Source organism: Pomacea canaliculata, linkage group LG3 (assembly GCF_003073045.1).
Source record: "Pomacea canaliculata isolate SZHN2017 linkage group LG3, ASM307304v1, whole genome shotgun sequence".
Lineage (NCBI taxonomy): Eukaryota > Metazoa > Mollusca > Gastropoda > Architaenioglossa > Ampullariidae > Pomacea > Pomacea canaliculata.
The window spans coordinates 11,538,600-11,553,475 of record NC_037592.1 but is presented as its reverse complement, the minus strand read 5'-3'; the positions used below and the strand labels follow the sequence as shown (position 1 = coordinate 11,553,475).

The 14,876-nt window shown below is 41.5% G+C and overlaps 1 protein-coding gene across 3 annotated transcripts in view; it reads right to left on the bottom strand.

Moving 5' to 3' along the window:
• Positions 1-713: 713 nt before the first annotated feature.
• The window catches only part of LOC112559475, a 40,825-nt gene continuing 26,662 nt past the window's right edge, over positions 714-14,876 (bottom strand). The window contains exons 1-4 of one of the 3 annotated variants that reach the window (XM_025230768.1): positions 7,169-8,116; positions 6,526-6,664; positions 5,205-5,515; positions 714-4,393 (exon numbers count right to left, since the gene is read on the bottom strand). In XM_025230768.1, the coding sequence (XP_025086553.1) occupies positions 4,341-4,393; positions 5,205-5,515; positions 6,526-6,664; positions 7,169-7,244 (579 nt within the window). In that variant the 5' untranslated portion in view covers positions 7,245-8,116 and the 3' untranslated portion in view covers positions 714-4,340. Of the gene's footprint in view, positions 4,508-5,204; positions 5,516-6,525; positions 6,665-7,168; positions 8,117-14,876 lie in introns of those variants that run through there. The other 2 variants (XM_025230765.1, XM_025230766.1) reach the window with 2 other exon arrangements.

Sequence of the window (14,876 nt, the reverse complement as noted above, 5' to 3'; positions counted from 1 at the left end):
CAGATGATTTTTCTGGGAGGAAAAAAGATTTTGTTTACACATTTCAAGCCGTAAACACGTGAAATCCCTTACAGTTTACTCCAACATGACTTTGGGACCATTTATGTTTAAGTCAGCGTGTGTATGTGTAACTTGCTGAATTTTGGGCGGCTTGGTGAGCTTTTGCTGATATGAAACAAACCCCCATCTCCCGAAAAAATCCCACTCTAGAAGGCTAATGCATATCACATCCGTAGATGTTATCTAGATGGCTAAAATCGTAATAAAATACTTCGCAGCTTAGCTGAATACGTGTTAGCCATTCCGTCCCTTGACCGTAGCACATGCTCATGTCAGCAAATGTGCGTTCCTTGTCCGAGGGGAAGGAGGTGTTAAATCGAATGTAGGGTTATACCGTATGTTCACGATTGATAGGGTGGCGGGGAGGAGCGGGTAGTGAGGCTGGAGGGCGCGAACATTATAGCAGGTTCAACATCTGTGTACTTCACACAGACGACTCAACTGTTCTGTAGACAGCTGGCTTGCGTAGAGAGTTGAGGAAAAAAAATGATAGCGAGAGAGAGGACTACACCCAAGAAACAAAAGAAAAAAAAACTGTCCCAGAAAGGTGCGGTATCTCTCTCCCAACGACCGATAGGTTGTATAACTACCCTTACTTTTCTAACATTTTGACAGCTCATCCTTCGCTAATTGTAACTGAAGAAAAGCCGAAATGGAAATGATGAAAATTTATTCAGCTTATCCATATTTGTGAAAATATTGAATTCATACTTGCTCTCTTCTGCAATACTGAAGCTTGGTCAGCAAATGCATAGAGATATCACTGGCTGACAATTTTTACATATTTTCATCCCAAATCTCTCCTCGTACACAAACAGGTCTGGGAAAATAATACAGAATACATTAAAATAAGATTTGAACAATATGTATATAACAAGTAACAATGCAGAAATCATTATCATCACAACCTTAAGCAGATCGAATAGAACGGAAAGTAGAATAATTACTTTCAGTGTTAAAAAAAATATGTAGAAAGCCATGGTACAAAAAACACACAGTGGCTGAAACATAAACAACCTTAAGATGCCTTCACAAAGTACGATTCTCTGATTTCTTTCTCCAGTTTAGTCCTGCTCTTCAGAAAAATGTCAACTAGGTCGTACCGATTACATACGTACAAAAGTTCAGAAATTTTGAACAAGTAGCATATAAAGCGTTGAAAATATTTCAAGCTTGATGTTTTTTCTTTTTTTTGGACAGATGGACAAATCAGCAACTAAAAAAAATTGGTTGTCCTGGTGTAGAAAGAAAATCTTAGTAAAATAAAAAAGAAACATATTTCATTTTGATTAGTGCTTGTAAAGCGAATAAAAGGTAATGAAATATAATCATCTTGTTATCGATTTTAATAAAATGAAGGTAAACTCTTAATAACGAAGTAAGAAAATTCGCTAGAAACTCTTAACAGTATATCTACTACAGATATCACATCTTGTACAGAAACTATTAAAGGGGAAACGAAAATAAAACGAAGAAATAGTAAGTGAAATAATAATCCGCCCCTTTTCTACTATGTAACGGAAGTGCGACTCCAAACTATATACATTCAAGCCACGAACAAAACAAGAAAACCACATCTAATGTATTTCTGACATAAAATGGGTTTGACGGTCCATTTTGTAATTAATCTGTATCCAATAAACAAACGATTATGATCTTAGCTACGTTAAAGCACCGAAGTAGGAACCGGGGGTGAGGGGAAGGGTAGGGGCTGCAGGTCCCTCCAAAAAAGATACCGAGGAGGCAAGAATATGAATGTCATTAACTGTCAGCATGAAGTTTGACCCCCCACCCCACTGAAAAGAGAATGCGGAGTTTCTTGTCAAATTTGCAGTGTTTAGAAATAGGTTATTCTAAAATACAAACCTGAATCTTGTGCAGTACACTGCCACAATATTAATAATTTAGTTTATTGGTTGGCACAATGGGCAGATGTACTGTAAAATAAGAAAGAAGTAATGAACTTACTGTTCCCCAGAATGTAATCTGACAGCAAGCACAAGAGAGAGAGAATATGTAAAACAGTGTGCGCGTATTGTAACTAAGTTATAAAACCCAGCTTAAAAAAAAACTGCTAGTACTTGGCCAAGCGACCTTGCTAAGCGACATGAAATAACAAAAGCTGTTGCCGCCTTCCTTGTTTTGCGCGTTACATAAAACAGGTTTTTAAATAAACATTTCGAAATATGAAAAGCCTTACATTCTTTGGTGTTCATAGACATTTTTCTTTTATTTTTCTTTGCTGGAACCGCTTCATAGTGAAAGTATCTCTCATACAACATCGCGCAACTTCTCTTTGCGGTCGACTATTCTGAGCTGAGTGTCAGGTAGGTGAAAAAAGAATCAACAGAAAACAATAGACCCTGATCCTCGTGCCTCCGAAAGTTATTTGCATTTACTTAGATCAGTAACCATCTTTAAAGTACAGTGGCCTAGAGCATGGTCCCATTATAGAATGAAGAAATACCAAACGAACAAATAAAAAACGCTTTGCAGCAGTTGATCATAGGGGTGTATAAAAAATGCATTGACATATCCTGTGCGTTTGTCCTTTTCTTGATAGCTGAACGTCTGTAACAAAACGCAAATCAGAGGGCGCCTCGTGATTGCCACCCGCAAGATGGCCTCTGGCTAGCAACTGCTCGGCGTAGTATTCCAGAAAACACACACACAAAAGATGGGAAGAATCTACCGAGGTGCATAATAGATATGACCTGCCCATAAACCACAATCAAAATTAGTATGGATGGGTGCTTTACAAGTCCTCAAATGAAATCCGGTTTCATCTGAACACGCGGACTTGTAGGACCCTCCTGAGATTAATGTCTATGTTTACAAGAAGAAGGAATGGCTTTGATATGGTAAAGAACAGAAATTAAAACAAAAATGAAAACTAAGTTGTACTGTCTTTGTAAGTATACAATTTGGGACTATAGCCTCTGATAGATTAACAATGGACAATACTTAAAAATCACATAACAGTGGAAGTAAAAAAAGAAAATAAAACAACTTGGAACTGCGGTCCCAAACGAGAAAAGTGACTAGCCGGCCGTTCATTTCCGCAGAGTGTGTATGCTTGTCACGACTTGAAAAAAGCTATAATCAGTTACCGGCAGCAAACTTTTAAATTCCGTACCGTAACTGTATAAGCCATATGCTAAACTAAACTGCAAGACCAGTGGAATGTATGTTTAGTTGAGTTACTGAGTACCCACAAACAAACAAAAAACCCAAACAAGATTGCGCATCCCCATCCTAAAAGCAGCTGCATGTATCCGGTTGCAGACAAACTGTAGATGTTAACGCATCGCTTGCACAGTATTTAACCGAAACTATTGAGAGAACATTAAGATAAACTTCAAGCGTACGAGCCAGTAAACGGTACTGACCTATATTCAATTATGATATTAATTTTGCTATTGCTGCTGGCGGGTGGATCGGGAAAGGGGCACTGATAGTAGGTAAAAGTTAAGGTTCACAATTACGAGAGGTTTACAAACAATTTAGGACAATGGCTTCATGCAGCTTTAGGCCATTGTACATCCGTTATGTGCTGATCACGCGGTATTTTTCTGTTTGAAAAATGTAAACAAAACCGCAATTTAACTATACACTATACACTTAATTATTTTTTTCCTCAAAAAAACTCATAGTAAATTACAATTTTAGTAATCTAAATTTTAGAAAAATTGAACGTCTCTTTTACTAAAACGAAAGAAACCATACACAAACTGGGAGATGCATTCAACAGCCGATTAACTCGGGGACTTCAGCAAAAATTGAACAAAACCTCGTTATTCACAGACGATTCTTACCTAGAATACGCAATAAAAACTTTAAACTGCAAAACACTTGGTACAAAAATTCATCGAACATTTTCATACAACAAAATAATATTTTTGTATCGTACAGAAAATTCCTGGAATGCATTGAACGATAATTTTAAGTCCAACAGCAGAAATATGTCGCTTTACAGGAACGAGGGGGGAATATGGTTTAATGAAAGGAGTTTACTGCCCATTGTTCAAATTTATGATTATTGGGAGAGCTAAGTTATAGAAAGATAGACAAGGGGACGGGGGCAGAGAGAGAGAGACTTGGGAAGGGGGTGGGAAACTATCGGGTCGAGAGCCAGAAAGAAAGAAAGGGGCGAATATAAAAAAAAAAGTCCCGTTTCCTGGCCTTTTCACATATGATCATTTTGATGTGTATTGATCAACTTTCACTTTTCACTTTGAAGGCGTAGTCGGCGACATTGTGTAAGATTTTCGTGTCCCACATCACATGAAGCAATCAAGGGGTGACCATGAGCACGGCTCGCTGGACCCGTAATCTGGAAGTACGAATAGCACCAATCAGGAGCGGAAAGTTACTCTCACCATTTCTCGGGTTGACAGCCACGCGGTAAAGAACAACCACAAACTAGAACAACGGGATATAGACGAACCTGCAACAAAACCGGAGATTAAATAGAATCTTTTGAAAATACTTTCAACGGTTCAACGTTTTCATGAAGACGAAAAACGAAGCGCTAATGCAAAAATGTCAAATCTTTCGTTAAAGTCTTCGTGCACTGTGAAACCAGTATACTCGTTAACTGTGATTTTATTAAAGTCTATCACTGAAGGTCTAGTAGGGTACAATTTTGTGTTCTAATGAGTAGGTAAATCTCAGTACTAGATATTATTTTTCAAAATTCGGGTGAATAGCAACACAATCCATCAGTTCCATTCTCGAGATACACTGCTACAAACATCAACATTGTCGAGGCTGCAGGCAACGGGAGATCTAAGACTTTATGTTGACAAACAACTACACGAGACCTGTGGCTGGTTAGGTTGGTACACGTGTATCTCAAGAGAAAGGAAGAGGTTGGTATTCACTTAAATTTTGGGAACTAGTACCTTGCACTGGGCTTGACCTGCGTCTCACTAGACTGCCTTTCATTCACACCGTTGTGGACAAGCAGCAGACAATCTCGCGGGCTAAAGAGCGGTGGGGAAAGGGAGGCAAGTCTATGGTAAACATGGCGATCATTGTCGCCATTGCCGTTCTTTTGCTTTTTTTCCCGGCTAAAGAGAGAGCTGAGAGATGCCTTTTTTTATTTTTTTTAAAGAACACCACCAATATCTACAACAACATACCGTTTGTAGTCTGGCTGCTGCTGTTGCCCTCCTCATTATCATTTTCATCATCCTCATCCTCACCGTCACCTTCTCCTTCCTCGGACGTGGACCTCGGTTCCTGAGTCGTCGTCAGCATCGTTTCGTCCATGACGACAGTGCTGGTGACAGTTTTGATGCCACCAAAAACCAACGTCTGAAGCTCCAGTAAGAGCTTCGGCGACATCTGGCAGTTGTGTGGGGAATGTGTGTAGCTAGCATAGGCGGTCGTGGTGTTGAGAAAACATTGCGGAATGTTCCGTGCGACACACCGCCACATATCAAAAAGCGCCCTGCACACAGAATGTCACCAGAACATCAAGTATGGGAGACCTGTGGGTCATCAACAATCAATGTGCATCCAATTGTTAGAAGTTCTGGGGTCTGTCAGACCACAGTCGTCTACCAATGTGCATCCAAGTGCAAGTTCAATGGGCTGTCGGACCACAGTCGTCTACAAATATGCATCAAGTGCTAGAAGTTTATCTGTCAAGGTGCGAGAATAAAAAAAACCAATGCTATGTCAGACTTTTGGTGGTTTCGTAAAGATTACCAATGTGAGTCATTTACACGCTATATGTATGAATTAAGCAGGATTAACTCCTGATATAACTCGCATTATGTCGCACTACTGTGATAACGCTCTTGTGAGGCAGCGTCTCTCTTTCATTCACACGCGCGCGCCTTCTCAGATAAACTCCTTTTTTTTTTTTTGTCCGAGTCATTTGTTTACTTTCCTTTTGATAACATTAAGTGGCATGCAACAACAAAAACTGTACACTTTTTTTTTTTTTAAAAAGAAGGAAAATGAGGTGGAGTCAGATGTCAATGACTTTAACTGCGTAAAGCAGTTGTGTCCTGTTTCCGTTTTAACAAACTAACAAACAATGTCAGCGTGATACATAACAGCTCCATTAGGTTTAGCATCTGAAACGACTACTTTCCCCTTTCCGAAGCAGCTCTGCAGGGAAGGAGGCTGTTCGTTGATCCTCGCTGCACTACCGAAGTCAGCAGCAGCAGCAACACGTTTACAAGAGGCAAGCCTTGGAGGCCGAGATTTCTTGTTTCTCACTACTCCCACACATGAAAATGCCAGTTTGAATACTTTGCAGGTGTTTAGAAACACCACCTCTCTTAACAAGATATTTAAAATACTTGTTGAATGATTGTATTTTTAGAGAACGTGCCAACATTTTTTTAAAAACAAAATACAGAAATGAAATAAGGGAAAAGTTTCGTTAGCAGTGTGCTGTGACCTGAGCCATTACAATTAAATTACATCATGGGAGACTGCGAAACTCACGTGCATATCTCGGAGACAGGGCCTCGTTCGTCATCAGCTGCCACCTTCTCGGCATCTGTGAAGCGTTTATTCTGATCGCGACATTCGGTTTGCAAACGAATAAAGTCGTCTTGTTGGCACGTTTGTAGAGACGATGCCACTGCAATAAAATAAATAAATAAATAAAATACCACATCATTTTTACTATCACAATATACGTATATCAGTCATGTATTGTGCATGTTGGTTTGTTGTTGTGTGCTTGTGTGTGTAGTGATAGTGGGAGAGAGATGACATTCTCGGCGCAGGAGACACTTCCAGACTATCATCGTCTACCAGTTTAATAGAGTATCACTGAAAAACATGAATATTTCCAACAACTTTGCTAACATCATGACAAAAAAATTTACAACAAAATGGCAAAATGTGTTACATTCCCAGCGAGTAGGAATGCGCGGAACAACAGATCCGACAAGTGGTTGGGGTGGAAAAAAAAAAAGCTGATAACGAAGAATTTTTATAGTTTTTTTTTTCATTTACACATGCATCGCTTCATTGAAAAACGAGAATTATATCATTCGAAAATTCACACCTCATAGTAAAACACAAATAACACGTGAGGACGGCGGAGACTGTTCAGTCTTATAACAACCTTCAACCTTACCTGTCATCAAAAAAGCCAAAAGTACACCCGTGCGACAGAAGTCACGTGAACATTGTAAACCTCCAGCAGGCCACATGCCAAAGCAAGTTCGTTAACAAGGTAAACAGCAGGTAAACCCCTTTTCACACCAGCAAACGTGTGCACCCTAGCGAGGGTCCCAGGCAACACACCGAGCTGCAAATTAAATATCCTGTTGATGGAGCGAGGAGTCAAGTCATCGAGCCACGGAACAAGTTTTTCCAAGTCAGCGACTCCCGGCAGGGAAACTGCAGGTCGTGGATGCACGCGCTCGACACACACACACAGCGCCGCCAGACGAGTTTGGCACCTGTGTGCACTTCAACCTTCCAACGGTCGACTCCACACACTCTCATTACCCTACCTTGTATCTATATCGCAAAAGGATGCACAAGCACAGAATCGTGACTAACAGGACGAACTTTCCAGCCAAATCATAAATACGGCAACTCCACACAGTCATCAGGAAGTCATGTCGATCGACCAGCCGGTGTGACTAATAAACCTCCCACAACAACCCCCCAATCTCTTCCTCACCCCTCCACACGCACACAATGAACAGCCACCCCACATGGTGTTGACTTTCGCGACCTCGGATGACACTGGGTTGGCCCGAGCTTGGATTGTTGTCGGCTCGCAAAGGCAATTGTGTAGATACCGGCGGTCAAGTTCTACCGGCTTTGACTGCCAGGGAGTGTTTCTTATCGCAAAGGCACGTGGGCGGGTGCAGACGAAGACTTTGAAAAATGCTCATTTAGCACCGAGACCTTTCGGCGGGGGTTTTCTGTCTATTCCGAGAGACGGCGAGTCGATCTTCTACCCCCTTGCGTATCGGGATTCTGTCGAAACATTTCCGACCCATCCCATATTTTCGTTTGGCTTACCATCCTTTCAAGCTGGCGTAGGGGCATCGAGTTCTTAAAATAGAATGACCGAGATAAATTAATTGTTGCTGGACCTTTCTGACGAGACTAATTAGGAAAGCTGAACTTGAAGTTTTGTTTCTGACTGGGAATTGCTTAAAAAGTAATTACAGAATAATCAAGACTTTCACCAAAGAAAAATATCGAAATAATAAACACGTTTATTATCATTTTGTGTATTTTAGTTTGATGTCATTCCGAAAATAACTACAACTCATACTTGATAAACATTAACTACCATCAGAACCAAGACAGCCTTTGTACTATCAGAGGGCAAAGGGGGAGGTCAACATGGGCTGGTGACCCACAGACAGCTACAGGTCATCACTGCGAGACAGTGCCAGCACTAATTAACCTTATCCTTGAACTCACGACCTGGCCATTCGCCACTAATAAGTGTAGTTATCGATCATCAACTGTCCTACCTGCCCCGTGGGGTCAGAGGGCGTGGTGATTGTCAGCCACACTCATGACCGGTGCATGACCCTCCAGGGGGACACATAGTCCAGTATTACGGAGCACAGTTTATTTTTTTTCAAAAGGAAAGTTACTGGGTTTTTAAATAACTTCTCCGTTCTGTCATCTTTCTTCACCTCTGCTGAAAGCGCTAACGACATCAGTTTATTTCATTCGCACGCCGCCGTTGTTTTTGATTGTCGTTCGATGACATCACTTGCTGACTGCTTTGCACCTGTCTGATTTTACCTGTAACTGCGGACTGTCTGTCGATGTTATTTCACAAAATGTTCCGTGTGATTCTAACATACCGGAGTGCTTGTTAACAGCTTAATGGATCCCCCTGTCTTCCCGCTCCTTTAAGATGGAGGGCGAGTGTTTGGGTTGAGGATGTGGACGAGTGTATGTAAGAACTGATGAACTAATCCAGACATGCAGACATGTCGGTACGTGCATACGTTGGCGTATTGTCAAGATGAGATCATTCGCTCGGTACAAATAACTGGCATCTCCCGGCCGTCAGGACCTACAGAAGATGGGGTAAAGTCGACACAATGCCGTTCTTTCATCCCAACATCCGGGTGAGACGACAGTGGTGTTCGTAAATAGAAACACCGCCAGCGCCTGCACGACGACTGGAGAAGAAAATCCAGCATCTGTATGCTCAAGGGGGTCATCGGTGCAGAAATACTTCCTGGCTTAGCGGGTGCGATGGACAAGCACTTAACAGAAAATTTTAATTAAACCACATCTAGCTGTAAACGAGGGGTTGAGGTTGCGGAAGGAGACAGGGACTAATTTCTTTGCACGAGTGTCTGCTGTCAGAGTCTGAGATGCAGCATCAAAGAAAGCTGATGTCGAATATGCTTTGTGGGGAAATACAATAATGAATAATGAAATATGGTTTCTTTCCTCGGGGATGGATTTCTTTTTTGCAATTGTTTTCCAGGGACAGTGCACTAAAGCTCTCGGGCTCAAATATCTACGGTTTTATTTGTGCATTTTCCTCCGGTTTAAAAAAAAAAAGCTTCTATATCACGATAAATACAGAATTTCAGCGTCTGATTAATCCGAAATGTCGTCCATTCTCTCTCTCTGTCTGGTGTTGACTGTTGGCAATGTTGTTGATTGTACTAGCATGAAGTAGTACCCTGTTCGTGATGTTCGTTGATTGCAGGTGAGAATCACGTACTTTGTTACCTTACATTCAATTAGAGGCGAAAATTTACAGGTTGGCTTTATATCACCTATACCTATAGATATCTGGAAAAAATGCGAACCATTTGGGTTGGTCTTTAACTGAGGTGTGCCTGCCTGCGCTAAGGGAGAACAATGAGGTAAGAAAGAAAAGGGAAGGAGAGAGAGAAGGAGGAGGGTAGAAAGCGCACACAAATATAAAACTTTGTGGATCTGCCAACCTCTGATTGCACACCCATTCCTTTATAACAGATGCTCACATAACTTAATTCTTTAAAGTCCTACCCCACCTTACTCCGCACCCGCACAAAAGCTCGCGAGGGAACAAGATTTTTCTTGCGTGTTCTCGAGCAATCCATCACGGCACCTCAAAGTCTCATCTGGTGAGGACTTGGCTCCAGGCTGCACGCGCAACAGGTCAAACAAATTTGCGAGATGACTAACACGCGCAGCAAGCGATGCATGCCGGGAGCGAGTGAAATCCGAGGTCGGAGATGTGTGTGTGTGTTAGGAGACGGGTAGTCGGGGTAGGTGGAGGGGAAGAGATAAAAATTTTGGTGGAACATGAGAAATATATAAATACAGGGAGGTAACTGGCGAACACGCAGTCGTCTGCTGCTGTGACTAGCGGGCTTGCGCAACTTAAAAAAAAAATTAATTCGTTGTTGTTGTTGTTGTTATCGAGAGATCAGACAGTTGAACAGGTCAAGTGAAAAACTCTCAGACGAAAGACATTCTTAGTTTATCACAACCGTCTGGCTAAATTTAAACGAGTTCCCGTCATGCGTTACGATGCGTCTATAAGCTCCCTTTCTTCTAAACGGGGTTAGACTAGAACATGCCTGCGGTCATGGATGCGTATAAACAACAAAGATTTCAAAAACTTTAGATAAAAAGAGAACTTTTTCATGGTTTTAACTGCAACAAAAGAAGAATAATAGCAAGTCAGATTCGTACAATAAATGCAACGGCTGTTCTTACCTAGCTTTCATCTGTAATAACACCCCCAATTATTTTTATTTTATTTTATTATTATTATTATTATTATTATTATTTTTTTTTGAAAACGTACACACAGACTAAAACACTGTCCCATTTGAAAATAGCATGACTACATTATATGTTAACATAATCTGACACATTAGATGGATGAACATCCACAGTGTACTATCGGTAAAAATAAAAGTCACAGATGTCAGTAGATAAACTTCAAATCATCTACGTTCTCTTCAACAATTCCGACGATACTGGCTCATTGTAAACAAAATTAATGTTTCTAGTTTTTGCGTCTTGAGAACAGTTTTAAACAGTAAAGCAAGCTGTGCACCCGGTATACCCTTCACGTCTGCAACATCCTCCATTTCTGCATGAAATTTCCGTCCTTGTGGCAAGAAATTATCTCTTCTTCCTGTTTGTGATTGTTGAAAGGAAGCACTGGGGTGGGGGCAACATCCTATTCCGCGGCTAGACCAGGCTGTGGAGCCCCGACACCGCTACTCACGCCACTGGGTGAGAGGATCTTTCACACCCACCTCCAGTTAAACTGTTTTTGTGTGAGCAGCGATGGAAAAGAAGCTAAACAACATGCAAGCCAGCATCACACGCAAACCATATACATTCCTTTTCATGTCCTTGTTTTCTCGTTTTATTTATTTCACGACAAAAAAATTGTAATCAATATGGCGAATTATCAGACACACCGATGTAAATAAGATTAGCTGTATTCAGTTGCTTTCATCCGGTTCCGCAAAGAACTTTCAGGATGGTTTGTGCATTTTAAATCTCTTTCAGTTAAAAGCATAATGAGCTGATAAATTTGCAAAAAAATGCAATCTCTGGTTTATCAACGCCTTCTCAAATTCCAGAAATAGCAACGAGCTTTCTTCTGCATTTTATTATAATCACGAAAAATTCCATGTTTTTAATTTCGTCTGGCGCAGTCAAGGACGAGGCATTCATCCAAATACCTGGTGCATGTCAGGTGTAATGGCACGATCAGCTCCACAACACACAAAAAGCTAAAATAAATAAATATGAAAGCAGAGCATCGCGAGGAGACCATTAGGAGACTGCAGTTCCGGGAAGGTGATAAGCGGAATTTCCCCCAGAATCAGATGAATGTACATCGTCGGAATAAGAGCGCTGCATTGTCTGCCTCTTGTTATCAATGAACATTTTTAAGGGTGGTCCTGAGTCACACCACCTGGTATTAGTCTCTCACAAAAGTCTCATAGAAATTAAGGCAATGATTCATTTAATCCGTGTTATTAATTAAGATAATGTGGAAAGGTGAAGTCTAGCACAGAGTGTATTTGGTAGCTTGTAGCATTGTGTAGTCAATAAATAAATAAAAATAAAAAAACACAGGAAGCTCTATACATCTTCTAAAGAACGTGACATTACCCTTTTCACCTTAATTATTATGTATCAATCTTTAACCCGCTACTTTCTTATAAATTATTGGCCACATCGGTCCACACATCCATCAGAACAGACATGTGCATGTGACTGAATCGCAGATTTACATAGAGATTCCTCTCGTGTCAGGCTGATATATATATACAACTTTATGTTGATATATATACACCAACTTCATGTTGATGCTCTTTCATCTCATTCATCTGCTGTGAATATCTGTCGATGACTTGCATACCCATGCTTAAAAGCAGTTCCTTCCTTTTTTTGCTTGGCACTAGGCTTTCACATCCGCTGCTTTGTTTACGTCCGAATAATAATTCTTCTGCTGAACGAGGAAAAGGTGATGTTGCGCAAAATAAATAAATTACACACACCAGGGGCCGTGTCTCGAGCACCCCCTCGAGTTCTTGCCTCCTTCTCTCTCTCCTGGTAGCAACACTCGCGCATGCGTGATGCTGGTCGGTGTGTTTGCTTGCGTGTCTACGTGCGTGTGTGCGTGTGGAAACCAGCGAGCGACATTATTATGATCGGTATTTTAGGTATGTTGTTTAAGGTTCCACTTTTCCCCCCATCTTTTCATCAATTTCTCTCTTTTGGATAGTTACAATTTATAACATCGAAAAAAATAGCACGAAACTTTCATCGCCTACTTTTCAGCAAATGTCTTTTTTTCAGGACACCAGCTTCATGAACAAAATTAGATTGTAGCTTAATTTGTATTTATTTGTTATTGTTGTTTTTATTGGTGACTGACATAATAACAAAGTTTTGCTATAAAAATGACAAAAAATCCTCCGATGGTTTTGCTGCAAATGAGAAAAACACGTGTGCATAGGTCAAAGACTATAGGTCAAGTACTTTACCAAGTTTTGCTATAAAAAAAGAGAGAGAGAAAGAGAGAAAACAAAGACAAAAAATCTTCGCGGGGTTTTACTGCAAATGAGAAAAAAATGCGGTATAGGTCAAATACTGTAGGTCAAGTACTCTACCTTACTAGCACTTGTTTACCCGGCAACTTGAAGAATCTTTGAGTGTTGCACGCGTCGCTGGCTTACATCACCTCACTGGCGGTCACGTGACCCGGCGGCGCAGCACTCGCTGGCACCAGCACAGTGATGGTCTACAGTTCAGGGTTCAGCAGCACTTCTCTCTATTTCTGTGGTATGTTGTTATGGGTTGGACATGGGTGCTACGGTCTCTGCCTTTCATAACCCATTCCCTATCTGTGTTAAATCACTTTAAGAAAAAACATTTCCTGTATTAAATTCTCTGTTCCACCCGTGCCTCTCAAACACTAACATGCCCAGGTTTAGGATTTAATTAATAGCCGCAGTTATGTCGGACTCCAAGAGCTTTACACGCATACAGAAGCACAAGCGCACATCGTTTTTATAGTAGGCATCAAATGCACTTTCACGAACGCGCCGCGCGCGCACACACAAAAATGGGGTGGAAGAAACCGGAGAACCCAGAGAAAACACTGAAGATCAGCCCTGTAAACAGGTATCATATCCAGAGAGAGAGAGAGGTATGCCAGAACCGAGATTCGAACCCACGACACCCGTTCTCACTATCGTGGTGACCATGCGCGTAAGCACTGTGCCATCAACCACCGGGTAGCGGTCCTGTTTGGTTTGAGGCTGAACAAGACAAATTAATCGTTGGTGTGTTAATTGTCAGCTAACTCAGTGGGAAAGTAAAGTCGCTGCTGGCTGCACGGCCCGTCGTCAGGAGCTAGCTGGTTAATGTACATAGTGAGCTAAACTCCTTCTGTTTTATTATCTACTTTATTTTCAGTGTAACTTCCAGACGCGCTAAACTCACGACGGTATGCACAATACCTCGTGGACATGTTTCTTTTGTGATTGTAAGCATCCTGACGGCCTTTTAACACTTGTTGCAGATTCCGCAAAGAGAGTTGTCTTCCTTAACGAAGCACCTGTGATTTTCCTAGAAACTCCACCTGAGGTCGCAGTCATGAGGCAGAGTTAACCTTACCTCAGGTTTATTCACGGACAAAAGCGTTCGCGTGGTTCTGTAATTTAAAACAGGGGCAGATGTCGCCTAAGATAATCTCGAGGTATCCGTATTTGTATACGGTCCACAGCTGTGACTACACCGACCTTAATTCTAGGGCTTAGGTACTGAGCGGAAGGGAAACAAAACTAGGGATACCTGTTACCTATTTTTCATAACTACGGGCCCTCGAGTGGAGAACTGACTTGGATGTTGAGCCACATCGGGAGATAAAAACTTTCCCACGCAGTCGAGAGATGAGTGCAGACACTTTCCTCACGACAGACAAGTAACTCAGAGTGAAAGAAGCGAGATGGATGGATTGATGGGTGTTGGTGTTTACGCCGAGTCAGCAGCTGAGACAATATCGCAGCGAACTAGTCCAGCTGTGTAAACATACCACGTCCAATAATCCCACAATACCACAATCATCAATCCCTGCAATCAACAACTCACAACCTACAATAACCTGTCTACAATCCCACAATCAACAAGTTATACACAGGCTACAGTCCCACATCCCACCCCGGATTCTGACTGGCTGGCACTCGGGGCTTGGCACTTGCAGGACCGCCAGGAGTGGAAACAAAGCAGACACACAATTTATCTCATTTATCCACAGCCCATTACAGTCTAGAAAAAAAAAAAACGACCACAGACTTCCAAGAGATCATTCCAGG